This window comes from Mauremys mutica, chromosome 1 (genome assembly GCF_020497125.1).
Source record: "Mauremys mutica isolate MM-2020 ecotype Southern chromosome 1, ASM2049712v1, whole genome shotgun sequence".
Classification (NCBI taxonomy): Eukaryota; Metazoa; Chordata; order Testudines; family Geoemydidae; genus Mauremys; species Mauremys mutica.
In genome coordinates, this window is record NC_059072.1 from 244,310,794 (window position 1) to 244,325,769 (window position 14,976).

At 39.5% G+C, this 14,976-nt stretch overlaps 1 protein-coding gene across 1 annotated transcript in view; it reads left to right on the forward strand.

The window, feature by feature from the left end:
- The window catches only part of ATP10A (ATPase phospholipid transporting 10A (putative)), a 146,020-nt gene that overhangs the window by 95,935 nt on the left and 35,109 nt on the right, over positions 1 to 14,976 (forward strand). Inside the window, exons 6-7 of the mRNA XM_045005148.1 lie at positions 1,713 to 1,843; positions 2,860 to 3,112. Of these exons, the coding sequence (XP_044861083.1) occupies positions 1,713 to 1,843; positions 2,860 to 3,112 (384 nt within the window). The remainder of the gene's footprint in view (positions 1 to 1,712; positions 1,844 to 2,859; positions 3,113 to 14,976) is intronic.

The window sequence follows — 14,976 nt, forward strand, 5'->3', positions numbered from 1 at the left end:
TCAAAGGACAAGTCAAAGAAAAGACTACCATTGACTTCAATGGAATTGTTACTGGCACCGAAAATTTTAACAAAAATAGAGGGGCAGGAGTAAGTTTGTTTGGGTTCTGGTTACTGTGTGTGTGTGTGTGTGTGTGTGTGTGTGTGTGTGTGTGTGAGAGAGAGACTGAGAATTTGGTGTAAAGGTTTGTATGCAAAACATTTCTTAAGCTATTTGTTTTGAATTCCATATTTTGTAATGTTTGGATTTTGTTTTGGTTGTGTGTAGTACATAAGTTCTGGATTTTTTCTTGGCAACCTTAAATGTATGTTACTGAAACTTCTGTGTTATTTTAATACCCTTAATTGTGTCCTTTTTCCAGCTGTTGATAATCCTCTTTAAATATGAAAGTTGAGGGCAAAACTATTATTATGCTTTTTGTTCCCACTGAGTTCAATGGGCAACTCGCATATCCAAAACCAGCATTTCATCCTAACGATTTCCAATTTTATTTAGAGTAGAACCCTAGTAATAGTGGTTTTTGTTTTTGTTTTTTGACAATTGTTAAAAATGAGTTGTGTATCCCCATAACTTTCTTATAAACATTGTCTATCAAATATGAACTAAAATGAGAGGCCAAGATTTGAAAAAGTGACTAGAGATCTGGGGGTCCTCAATTTTGGGTTGCCCATCTTGAATCACCTTAAGAAGGGCTCTGTTTTTTCAGAGTGCTGAGTACCCACCCTCTGAAAAACAAGCCCTTTTAAGACATGTCCATGAGTTGGGAATTCATAAATTTGTGGCATCTAAAATCACTAGGTCTTTTGAAAATCAAAACATTTAATAAAAAGAAACTTGATATAATCCATTGCAAGTGCAGAATTTTTAGTATTTTTACTCTAGATTATTAAAAATAGCTATCGACACATCAGAGCATAAATAATGTAAAGCTTTGAACTGCTGCAAAATAATGAGACAATGTCATTTTTATTTATTGTTATTGCAGTGTGGGACAAGGGGCAATTTAGAAACTTGAGGTGCCTTACAAAGGATTTTTTTTAATGGGCTTTACTCCTTTTTTGTTGCTTTATGACATATAAAGAATAGGGCCTGAAAGATTGTTAGGTTTCGGGTTGGGAGGTGGGGGGTATTAAGGTATTGGGTTTTTTCTGCTTGATTTTAATATAAATATCAGAAATATCAACTCAGGTCTTTACTGGCTGGGATGGGAGAACCTATTATATGTCTCAGAGTATATGTTTGATTTTTCTCGCACCCTAATTAAAAAGGTGGGATTGCCGTATCTTTGGTAAAGATATCACTGCTCCAAAACGTTAATACTTTCCTTGCATTAAATAGGAATTAACAAAGAAAGACAATAAACAAAGAGATTGAAATAGTCTGACTAAAATCTCTTCCCGTCTTAGTTGCTCAGCTTCTATTCCTTTGACTTTTGTGATGACCACCTTTTCACTAGTTCTCCAGTCATCATGGTGTCTTCCAGGGCAAACAAGACTTGAGTTTCCAATGTAAAAATGCATATTAAAAAAAATATTTCGGGCCTATCTCATAAATCATAACACAGTAGGAAAAGGCACAAGCTCCCCCTCCCCTTTTTTTCCCTTTGCTGGTCACTTTAAAAGACAAACACATATAAAATAAACTAATGCTGTGGGGTTTTTTTAATTTCTTGATATTAATTTAAGTTTCCCTCTATTTCAACTTTTCTGCAGGTCATGGCCTATGGGTGTGGCAATATGGTGAGAAGAAACCAGTTTTTGATGTTCCCGGGCTTGATGGCAACTATTTATCCCCAGTTCTAGCTGCAGTATATTTATTTTTGACAATGATAATAGTTTTTCAGGTAACAAGTGTGAATGTCTATGTCTTTGGGACACGTAAAACTAGAACTGACAGAGCACTAGAAAATAGCATACTAGTGAAGGGAACGATCTTGCACTGAAGAGGGATGGATTAAATAGTGGCCTTTGCCTTTTCTAGATTATGATTTTAATGTATTAAGAGGTTTTCTTCTATTAAAGAAAACTCAGAATAGATTTACGTAAGTATTCACCCTCGACTATAGGTTTTGTTTAAATAGCCATCCTTGGTACTTGTATATGTACCGCGATTCACCCCACTAGTCTAATTGACCAAGCTAAATTTTGTATATAACCAGAAATTTCTGCACTGAAAAACATGTGCGAGGAACATTCAACTAGAAATGATGTCTTTCATGGATTTTTGAAAATCCCCAAGAAACTGCTGAATTTTTTTTTTCAGGAAAACTCTCTTAGCTTAACACTTTGTTCAGCAATTACAAAATATGTTCTTCATTCAGCTGAACCGCTGCTCAGAAATTGCAACTGACAACATTGCTTTCTCTGCAGAACCTTCCACCAATCATTCATTTTACCTCTCCTGTTCCTGGAAAGCTAATTTAGTAGAGCCTGTTATTTAGACAGATAAAATTTGGGAGCTATTCATCCCTTTTTTGATGCAAGATATTCTTTTGTATTTGCAGGATTCTGACTGTACTGTATGTTCCTCTCCCCCTCCCTTCTTTTCCTTTCCTAGCTTCTTTCAAGCTCATCTTATTACCCTGAAAACGTTTGCTTCTCTCCAAGCCTTGATAATCACATTTCCAGACATAATTATGGATTTCAGCTGTACAATTGCACCACAGGCTTTTCTAATCTGTCCAAGTAAACTCCTTGCAAACATTCTAATTACTTTATGATATTGAATCTAAGCCTATTAAACTCTTTAAGGTACAGTATAGTACATACACTCTTTGTGATTTTAGTCTGCCATAAAGTTGATTAGATTATATCAATGCCTCTATTTTCTCCTAATTAGTGTGTTTTTCATGTATTTTAGGTTCTGATTCCGATTTCTTTGTATGTATCCATTGAAATAGTTAAAGCATGCCAAGTGTTCTTCATTCATCAAGACAAGGATTTATATGATGAAGAGACAGACTCTCAGCTACAGTGTCGAGCTTTAAACATCACAGAAGACTTAGGGCAGATGCAGTATATATTCTCAGACAAGACTGGTACTCTTACTGAAAATAAGATGGTTTTCCGAAGATGCACTGTTTCTGGAATAGAGTATTCCCACGATGCTAATGGTGAGCCTTGTTTGCTGTCCAAGGGTTTTACTTCAGTTTGATTTCAATCACACAAAAAAGTGACTATGATCTTAAAACAAACAACAAATTGTGCAGGATTTATGATATGTGCATCAGACACCACAATGATGGTTGTAAAATTAGCTATAACTTGATGTCTGTTCATTTCGGAATTATAATCTTATCAGAAATTCTATGGGATCTTGAGTATGTTGTCAAGGTTGCTATTCTCTTTAGGTTTACGCTCTGATCCTGCAAAGCATTTAGGAATGTGCTTAACTTTAAACACATGAATAGTACCATTGATATCAGTAGGACTACATTGCTAGATCTGTCCGTTAATGTGTAACTTCACTCCAAGATACTCAATCAGTGTCAAGAACGAAAGGTGAACAAGGTTACTAGTGTGGCTTTCATGTTAACACAATAGCACAGTCTGTTGTAATAATATTTCATCTATTTAAGCTTTATCCTGTTCACTTCAGTGCCCCAGTGTGATGGGTATCTCTGAATTAACATTCTTTTGCTGCCAAACAAATATTGTAACTGAACAGAACATCCTCAAGTCGCTGACTTTTGAAGCATTAAAATGTAATTCATTACCCCAAGGGAATGAGGTTCCCTTTAGTTGTCACCCATGTGTCATCTCGTCAACCTCTTACAATTATTAATTGACTTCCGATTTAGTGATTTTGTGTAATTTGTATTAAACTATTTTCCCCATAACATTTTAGCTGTATCCTTTGGGACTTGAAAGATGTTACATTCTCAAATTTCTTTGCTTACTTGATAGATATTTTATTGGCTTTCTAAATGCCGTAATTAAGCTTTTTAACCTGCAGTACATTATTCTTTCCTTGAAGTTCATTTGGCGAGTTCAGCTAACACATCAGAAATGGAATAAGAGAGACTTATTAAAGGTGAACTGTAAACTTAAAAAAGACATTTACAATTGTATGAGATCCCAAGTTAGTAACAGAGTATTGTGGAGGCTTAAATTACAGAGTAAATTGACTTTTAAAATAAAATATTTTTAAATAGCAATCATATATTGCACTTGCACCACTTTTCCTAAGAAGAAATCAGTGCACCTACCAGAGGTAGTAGGATATTATTATTAATCCTGTGTTACAGGTGGTAAAACTGAGAAAAAGAGAAGTTGAAACTTCCCCAAGGGTTCACAGTGAGTCAGAGACAGAAGTAGAATTAGAATCTACAGCACATTTCCTGACTCCCAGTTCTGTGCACTAAATAGTAGACCATACTGCTTCTCTTCATTCTTCTTATTTACCTGCCACCCTCAGATTTCAGGGCATATTGTGTTCCTTCCAAGAGTTAATGACATTATGGTTAACTAAAGCAGTGCAGGAAGGGCAGTATTTTATGGGTTAGATTGCATCAGGTGATGCAGCGCACATACAAAAGCCTACACTTGGGTCTTGATGGGTAAGTAAAGAAGAAATTAAGTGTCAAATGTTTTATCTTACCAGATATTATCATTTTCAAGTCTACCCATACTTTTTGTAAGTGATTTGGGATTACAGGATAAATGTTAGAAAATAATAAAAACAAAACAGCAAAACTGACAATATACAAAATTATCAAAAACACAAAGCAAACAAAATACAGTAGTGTTTTTTCTTTACCGTCTCTCATTTATAGGCATCTTTATGCTCACTTGTAATTCTAGTTGGTGCAAAATTTTCAGATTGAAATGTGATTTTTAAGTTGGCAATTCCCTTTAATCATAGTATTTGAATCTCTTCTCTCTATAAAGTGATCTTGACCTAATTCTTTGCCTTTCTGTGTATAAATGGTCATAATTTTCATTGTTTTTATTCTCCACTTTCAGGATCAATGACACAGTAAATGTGTTCTCACTCAAGATTTTTAGTGTCTATTCTCCAGGCTGATTCCCAGGCCCATTCTTTCTGTGAAGTTACTCCACTGATATTTTGTCTTCCCACCTGCTGACTACCCACTAGTTCAGGTCACATAAGATCCCTCCTTCAATTGTTTTTCCTGTCATTAAAAACATCTATAACACTTTATGCTCCTGTGTTTAAATACAAAGGATTTGAGGAAGCCCTTCCATTATACATACCAGAAGCCAGCAATCCCACCAGGTTGTGTTTGGGATGTGTTTAATAACTGATGCTGTCCAGCTGATCCAGTCAGTTCTGGCTGTGGATTAAAATGAGGTTTATAGAACTCTAAAATCAGCCACTTATAACAAGATCCAGTTTTGCCACATATGCAAGTTTAAAACTGATTGAGTACTAAGGACCCAGAAAACCAAACAAAACCCATTGGCCTCCCTGCATAATCTTAGCTATTGTTTTTAAAGATCGATGCCTTTTTCTGTTAATCATAGTATTTCTTTCATAGTAATTTGACACTAGGAACCAAACTGAATAGTCTGTGAGGTGATGAAATAAATGTAAAACTCATGGCAAGATCTGATTTAAAACTGTTACATCAATGTCATGATTTGGATGCTGAAATGCACAATTCATGTTCTGTTGTGGTGCCTTGTGAGAGCGAATGTACTTGGAGTAGAAATTGTATTCTGAGCATTTTGGTTTGAGCTTGTTATATAGGAATGTAATCTGGTGGTACCTGGTAACTCATCTGGCAGATTGGGCCTGGTATTCCCAGCTTTGTTCCATGACCTGTGATATGGTTACAAACTTTGTTCACACCCTGAAAATTCATCCAAAGGTTCTGGGGGGGTTTTCTGTTCTGTCTAGATTCTTATACTGCCCTCATCACCACAGTATCTTAGCACCTTCCAGCAGTGCATTAAGCAGCATAAGTAACGATTGTCACATGTTCTTTGTGTACTTTCGTTCATCCTCTTCCCACTGTGAAAATTGCATGTACAGTGCAGAATTTTGTTTTGGTAGAATTTTGTTTTTGGTTTAATGTATACACTACCCTGTGTTTATGTTAGAGAAGGCAAGGTTGAAATGTACCTTGCATTTGAATTGGAAGATGATGAGGTTTGTGATGATCCTTATTTCCTGTGGGGAGTTCATTCCACAGTTTCAACCAGCCCCTGAGAAAGTCTTGTCTCCAGAACAGACAAGTTTAACCCTTATGGTAGAAAGTTTAACCCTTATGGTAGAAATTGTGCCTGAGAAGCAGAACTGTCAATCACAATCTTCATCCCAAAGCTTTAGGAGATTTTTTTTTTTTATATCCTGGGCAAAGACTATGGAGAACCTTGAAGATAAGTACTAAACCCTTGACCTTGGCTTCCCACAGAATATCAAGTCAGTATAGGGAGAAGAGGATAGGTGTGATGTTCTCAAGTAGCCTGTGTTGCTGAGAACTGCTGCAGCATTCTGTCTGATTTGGAGTGTCCTAAGGGCTGATGTGTCCAGATATATTTCATTGCTGTAGTCCAGATGGGAGGTCACAAAGTTGTGTATAACCAAGCCCGGGTCATCATCTGCCAGGACGGGATGGAATCTCCTAGCCAACTGGAGATGGTAGAAAGTATTATTCAGGGACGCTGGTATGTGAGAGCTTAGGGTTAGAGGGAAATCCACTTCTAAACTACAGACTAAATTGATCAATTGCAAGTGTGTATCTTGAATCAAAGAAGACTGAACCATGGTTGTGAGCTCTTCAGATTGCTTTTCTCAACCCATCAGCATCACCTCTGGCTTGCTTGGATTCAGCTTCAGCCAGTTGTGCTTTATCCATGAGCTGATTTTGTCCCAGCATCTTGATGGTCATGATCTGGTTGTAGATGGCAAAGTTGTGTGTCATCTGCATGTTGCTAGTACTTAAGTCCCTGTCATTTGATCAGTTCACCGGTGCTGCATGTTGAATAGGACAGGAGAGAGAATTGATTCTTGTGGGACTCCACAAATGAGAGGTCTAGTGGTGAGGTGTAATTTTCCATCACTGCTCTTTGGGAACTTTCCACAAGGAAGGACTTAAACCATTATATCACATTTCCCTGGTCCCCTTTGACTTCTCTAAGGCGGGACAGAAGTATCTAATGGTTGACAATATCAGAAGCTCCAGAGAGGTTCAGGAGGATGAGAATGGAAGTCTACACTCTATCCATTGACAGCAGGAGATAATGCATCAGTGCCACTAAAGCTGTTTGCATCCCACATCCTGGGCTGAATCCAGATTGCACTGGATTTAGGATACTAGCTTCAATAAGATAAGCGTATAGTTGGCCTTTAGCTAGCTTCTCTGTGTACTTGGTCAGGAACAGGAGATTGGATTCTGGCCAGTGGTTAGCTAGTAGTGATATCTGAAGTGGGTTTCTTCAGTGTTGGTCAAGCTATTGTGTGTTCAAATGAGGAAGGAAAAATTTCTTCCCTGAATAAGGCATTGGCTATTTCAGTCAGGAGTGACACCAGTTGCTCATGACATCCTTTCACGAACCATGAAGGATGTGACAAAGTGACAATATCCTGCAACATTGTGGTCCAACCTTGTGGAATTAAGATGAACTTTATTGAATTAAGTTAAACCTTACTGAGTTAGGTTTGATACCATTTGGAATCTATTTTATTAAATAGGCAATTGTGTACATAACTCCTCTAGGGCGAGGGGGATGCTAATATAAAAATCCTCCAGTTATCTGAAGCCATCCCCTGGAGAGGTATCCATATACTAATTCAAATGGAATTCTCCAGACAAAGAAAGGATTTTTGGTTAAATCACCTGGTTTTAAACGGGCTCAGGTCCTTCTTCCTGATCCAGCAAATGGACGGGTCCTTGGTTAATGGAGGGCCCCAGTCCTTAGGGAAAGGTGGATGGACTTGGCCTCCTGAGGCCCTATAAGGTTAGGATCTTGTTCTGAGCTGAAACTGTGATGAACTTAAAAAGGACAGGAGTACTTGTGGCACCTTAGAGACTAACAAATTTATTTCAGCATAAGCTTTCGTGGGCTACAGCTCACTTCTTCGGATGCATAGAATGGAACACACAGACAGAAGATATTTATACATACAGAGAACATGAAAAGGTGGAAGTAGCCATGCCAACTGTAAGAGTCCAGTCAACTGAGATGAGTTATCATCAGCAGGAGAAAAAAAACCTTTGAAGTGATAATCGAGATGACCCGTAGAAGGTGTGAGGAGAACTTAACATGGGGAAATAGATTCAGTTAGTGTAATGACCAACCATTCCCAATCTCTGTTTAAACCTAAGTTAATTGTATCTAATTTGCATAATAATTCAAGTTCAGTGATGAACTTGAAACCACAAGGAAACCCTTTGGCTGGGGTACTGAAGGACTATTCCTGCCAGAGCCCATGTTAGGGTAAGTTCTTTTATTGTTTTTAATGTTTTCTCAGTAATGTTTTTTTACCTTAGGAATAAAATAGGCTTGCATAGCAGGAGCTGTATGGCAGCTCTGGGCAGTCACACTGTTAACCCTCCCTGAAGAGAAAGCACACAGGGGAGCTTGGGCATCCTGTCTCTGCTGGGAATAACACAGTGAAGACAGGGAACTCCGCAGCCTGGAAATACCCTGGTCAGAAGGGAGAGAGACACCCAAGAAAGGCAATAGCTGGGAAGCTGGAAGCTTGAGAGTGGGTACCCGGGCAGAAATACTGAGGGCTGACCAAACAGATGCAGTTGCCTGAACTGTGAAGGCATAGGTTGGATTCACAGAGCTTGGGTCAAGACTCCTTCAGGATTTCCAGTACTTCTTGAGAATTAAATATACTGATCTCTGGGAATGCAGGTAACTTCTTTGTTGGTTAAATCACCAACAAAGGGGGAACAGATCCAGGCTGTTTGAAAGCCATCCCAAACATGTGTGATATTTTCAGTGATGTAGAGTGGAGTGCCTCTGTCCTTTAACTTGCTTGGGAATTTGGTGGAGTCCATGGGTCTTTGTGGTTGAATCGGGATTAGAGGTCTTTCGTGTTGCCTGGGAGCTGGGAGAGCTCTGATGCCTCCTTAATGAGGTGATGGTCTGCACAAGGTGTCAATGAGCTTTGGCTCTGGTTTCTGTTGTCAGATGAATGAATTGGAATGAAGATGTCTTATCTGAGGCACCTCTTTTAGATTTGAGGTGTGAAGAATAGATAAATGTAGTGCCATTTCCACCTTCTGCTATCTGGATCTGTGATGGGCTGAGTTGGGGGAGGCGGGGAGAGCAGGTGCATGAGATAGGCCAGCATAGGGCTCACAGCGTCATCCAGCCAGAGTCTCAGTGGGTATGTCTACGCAGCATTTTGGAGTGAACCTTCCAGCTCAAGTCAACAGACTCAGGCTAGTAGGCTTCACACTAGCAGTCTAAAAATAACTGTATAGACAACCAAAGAAAAGATAATCCCCATTTTATAATAAAAACCATGATTCCAGAATGCTCTTCTTCCAACATCCATGGAATTAATGACACAATTAGTTGGCAGCTAACGTCTCAAAACTGGCCATACAGCAGTTTATGACCTGATTGTGTCTGTGACACACATGATATGTTTTGGCTACAGCCAGATGATGATCAGCCTGGCATCTGCCCCAGATGTTTTTCCAAAATCTAACTTTATAGTAGACTTGTCCAGGGATGTGGTCACCAATCCTTCTAATTTTAGTTTTTCACTGTGTATGGAATGATTGACTGTCCAAACCCAAGTTTAATTCCCAAGAGCTCAGTCACACACAGCAGAAAACCATAATTTTTCATTCTTTGCATTTTCCCCTCCCTCCAATTTTTTTTGGGAGGGGGGGGGTGAATCCAGAGAGTGGAACAGTGAAAGGGAAGCTCAGAGGGAAGGGAATGGTGAAACTCCTATCATTTTCCATTTGGATTAGCCAGATTTCTTAGTCACTGTCTTGGGAAAATGAGATCCCTCTTGGCATGTTGTCTGTCTGTTCTTGGTGAAGATTCGGCTGGGGTGGTGCATGTCATGCAGCAAGATCACTTTCTCAGTTTTATGTCAATTTTGCGCCATAACTGTTGTTTTCTTGTGAGCAGATTGTTAGAAAATGAAAAGAAGAGCAGGCTGAGCCAGAGGCGGATGGAGTAAATGGGCTTCTTTATTGCGGTACTTGTTCCCCTCAACCTAATTGTCGAGTAAGCACTGAATTAATTCCATCACACTCTTTTATCTAAGTTTGTATGGAAATACCCACATTTACTACAACGCCCCCAAAACCTTTATTTAGTAATATGAATACCCATACACTTAATATAATTATCCCCGCCCGTATTTACTGTTTACAGCATTAAGCATATTTTACAGATATTTTTACCTTGAAGATACATTTCTTTGCAGTAATTGCAGCCACAGGTTCCATTAATGAGCAGTTCAAAGGGAAGGGAGGAGGGGGCCAGGACCCCAAGCTCGTTTATGTAGCTGGGAAAGGAAGGGAGGAGGAGATAACACTTCTTTACACAAAGGGTATTCTTTAGACACCCACGTTCCTTATGCAGCTACAACGCTTATCAATCCTTAACAAGCAGAAGGGAAGGGAGAAGGATAGCACTTTATCTATCAAGCAAAGATTCAGTGCCTGCCCGTGCCTTCCTCCCAAATACCATGCTAGCGGTTACCCAGGTCTTTACTTAACCCTTACATATCCCAACACAGATGTCTTTCCCTATCTGACCTACAGACATAATTTGCCCAGTCCAAACTTACCTTGCATCCATCCTGGGGATTTGACTTTATTAATAGGAAAATTTTAAAAAGATGATAAAGATCAACTCAATTCTTTTCCCCACAGTTGGCTGTTGGTCCCTCATGACTGCTCACCTCCCTTATGTTTATACAGGGTAACAAGTCATCAGTATCAGGGCCCACTTAACCCTTTCCCTACAGGATCAACACCTGCTAACAGGGTGGGGTGTTTTGAACACACTGATGTAGCTGATTTGTTTTTTCCTATTTCATTTTCTTTTGCTTTGTGAGAAGAATAATAGTTTAATTTGTCCCTGGGGAAGAGAGGGGGGTCAGCAAAGCTAGAATTGTGTTTTTAACAGTGTGTTTTTACTGTGTGTTTTTAACCCGTCTAATACACAAGCACAATGGCATTCCGCATGGATGTAATCTGAGGCCTTCAATACACAGAGGAAGTTTTCTCTTAGCTTATGCCCTGTGAAATTCTCATAAGAATTAAAATAGTTCTCAGGCATTAAGGGAAGAAAAGGTTTGGTGAGTCTGCCTTAAGGAACTGGAGGGGAAGGAAGGGGGGGAACCTTGGCACTTTTCTACCTCAGAAGTGGCAACAGGGTGGGAAGGGGCTATTCTGAGAGTGTCATGCACTGATCTGTGTGGGGAGAAGGGGGTCTCAGATGCTTCCCCCAAAATCAGACTCCAGGCACCCTCACAATGGTCTGCCTATATCAGTAACTCACTTGTCAATTTGTCTGTTTTGGTAGGTGAAAGGGGGTGGCCCACCTGAGAGGAATTGTCAGCGTTTTACTAAGGGTTTCCCTCTGACCCTTGGAAAACTTCCCCAGGATAGACTAACTCTGTTGCCCCTTAGGAGGACAACCTTCCGATGGAAGGATTGACACTCAGGCAGTAATACTTCAAAAAACAAAATAATCTTTATTCAATATGCAAATATTCCCTGACACTGTAAACTTTAAAAACATATATCAAGAAACAAAACACTAATCCCATTCGCTCAGGTATGCATATCAAAGTACCCAGTACTGCAGTACTATGCAGTTGGAAATAGTTTTTAAGTGGTCACATTCTACATGCGGTGATCAGTCACATTTAGGATGCTGACAGCAAGTTCTTACTTAAACATTAAAACTGCATACTTAGTAATAAATACACACATACATGGACATCCAACTTTATTATCTCAGGCAGACACACTTATATGTCCTATTGATTCCTTATACTATGGTCCTCATGCTTATTTCTCTGCCATCTTATTCCCCTCTGCTCCGTCAAAGGGTTCTTCAGTTCTGTCACAGCTACTTCTTAGCTATTGCTGCCATGGCTCCTCCCTTTTCAGTGATTTCAGCTCTCTTCTGATCTTCCTTCTTCCTCTCCTGCTTCTCCACTCGCTCTTCTCTTAAGTGACTCAAGTTTGTCAGCTCTCTGTCAATAGGTTTTGGCCTATTCTGATTGGTTATTTCCTCAATCCTTATTAACATACCCTCCACCAATCATCTTTAAGCCTTCTCTGATTGGTCTGTTCTTCTGAACCAATCACAGTCGCTGAACTCATCTCTCAATCAAAGCTGGACCTGATTGAAAACCTGTGCCATGCTCCATTGAACCTTCCCTTCAGGTTTTGGAGTAACTTTTATTTCATCTTAGCCTGCCTGTTTCTTATAAGCCGAATTATTCCAAAACCACCATCTTGTTATCCCTAGCTGTAACTGCTTGAAACTGTCTTTATTAATTATTACATCCTTATCATTATAAACAATTACACATTTATATGCATTGTAACATTAGGATTCACTGTCACCACTCTATTTTTACTAATTTAAATACGTTTAATTTTGATCTTTCCCATGTTTCAGCTAGTGGTGGCAGGGCAATGTTCATAATGCTGTATTCCTGACATAGAATAAAGCAGCTGAAAAATCGCTTGTATAGGAGGGGGAATACTAATTGCAGTTTACCTTGAAGATATTGCTCATGGAGCTTCCCCTGGTGTGTCATGACTACCTCTTGCAGGTGTCTAGCTACCAACGTGCCAGGGTGACTCCTTTATCCTAATAGGAAAGCTACAGTGTTACTCCAGTAGAGGTCGCAGGATGATATGGAGGGTCATTTTGTATTAATAAGTGAAGCAAAGGGCTAAGTAAAAATAAATCTTTAAAAAAATCTCACCAAATACCCTAGTTGATTGATTATTAGTATAGTGTAGTTATATTAAACACTTTATTGTTGCATTTCAACAGGACAAATGTAATGGAAGTGAGCTTCTTACTTCATAGAAAAAACATTGGTTTTTTTGTATTTATTACTCTGTTTAATATGAAAGATTATATAATATGAGCTATGTGCTTGTGTAATTTGATATTCCCAGTTACATTATTGTGGTTCTGAAAGGTATGTATGTATTTACTCCAAATAAAGAATCCTCTACATGGGAAAAGGACATCAGTATTCAGTGAGTAAAAGCTGTTGACACTGGAAACCATCCCAAAACAATGTCTTTCATGATGTAAAGTTCATAGAAAAGGTTCTGAATTTGAGGCTAGAAGGAGGGATGGGTGGAGAGAACATAGTGTGCCTAAAGAAACATGTTTTGCACAGTTGAAGAGTTATGATCCATAGTGCATAGATTAAACCACATATCCTAGTTTCTAACACCTCTTAATACTTACCATACAAGATATAAGACGGTTTCAGAAACAGCCAAAATCCTATTCCACTCTATGGGCCTGAGCCTCGTCTCATGTACACTGGTGTAAATCTGGAAGGCCACCAAAGATTAGCTGATATGATGCTGAACACAAATTCTCATGAGATGAGAATCGGGTGTCTATACTTCAGACTGTGATCTTATATCTACGTCAGCTTAGGGGTAAAGCTTAGGTTTAAAATGGCAAGAATGACTAAAGGATTGAGTTCTAAAGAAAATCTCTCTTGGGAACAGAATATTTTCATTTGCTTATGTGCAGACTAGAGATGACTACAGAATACATATAATATTGATAAGCTTGTTGAACGTCATTCTAGGAAAACACTTACTCTATGCTTCTTCAGTAAACAAAAGATTTTTTTAAAATAGAAGAGACAAAAGCAATGAATAATTATACAGATAAGGAATGCAAAGGCGACTTTGGTACATTTTCCATGTAATTCATTTTCACTTAGCTTCTGATTTGTACGTCTGTAGAATAAAATAATAATTAGCTCAGGGTTTGTGCTTGGAGTCCTGCATTTTGAAAGATGTTTTCAAAACAGAAATTTTTCCTGAATGTGATTATAAGATCTCATACTTATTTGGAAAGACACTGCAAGTCAGGCATTAAAACAAAACTGCCATGGCCTGTTATTAACCAGTATAGTTGGAGAAGAGCTTGACCAGCTGTGTGGAACATTTTATAAAGATAAAAGTAGTCATTTTGTCTGGTCCTTTTCCCTGGCAAAGGTGCATAATACAGAGCAGTATGACATTCCCTGGGCATGCCATTCAAGTGCACATTATCAACTGTAAGAAAGATTATTGCTTGTGGCAAACTTGAGCCTGCGATCTTAGGCCACTGGGGCCTGTTCCCGTGAGATGCTGAGTTCCCACAACTGCCATTGACTCTGCTGGGAATTGAGGGTGCTGCTCCGACGCTTGCAGGATCAGCTGTAAAAGTGTATCTTTGATGGTTAGCAAAGTGAATTGGTAATACTGCTTTGAGATGAAAACATGCTAATGAAAATGAGCATATGTTTCCCAGAGTACGTTGGTGTGTACAGCAGAAACTCAGAGTTTCGGACACCTCGGGAATGGAGGTTGTCCGTAACTCTGAAATGTCCTTAACTCTGAACAAGATGTTAAGGACTTCAGCCATTGATGGGGGTTGGGGCTGCAGCCATGTGGGGGAGGGATGTCAGGACTCCAACCCGGAGTCAGTGCTTCTGACCCTCCGGAGCACCAGGGCTCTGGCCTTTAAATCTAGGGGAACACTGCAGCTCAGAGCTTCAGCCCCACAGCTCCATTCCTGGCTTCTGTACTGCGGGGAGCACCAGGGTGTGGGCTTCCCACAGCTCTATTCCCGGTTTCAGCTTGGGGGAGAGCATGCTGGGGCATTCCCTATGGGAGGAGCGCTGGAGCTGAAACCGGTGCTCCTCTCATAGCTAAAGCCCCGAGCCTCAGCACCCCACATGGGGCTGCAGCCCTGAGCCTTGGTGCTTCTGAAGGTCAGAAGCCCTGACCTCTACCCAGAACCCTGACCCCACTCACTC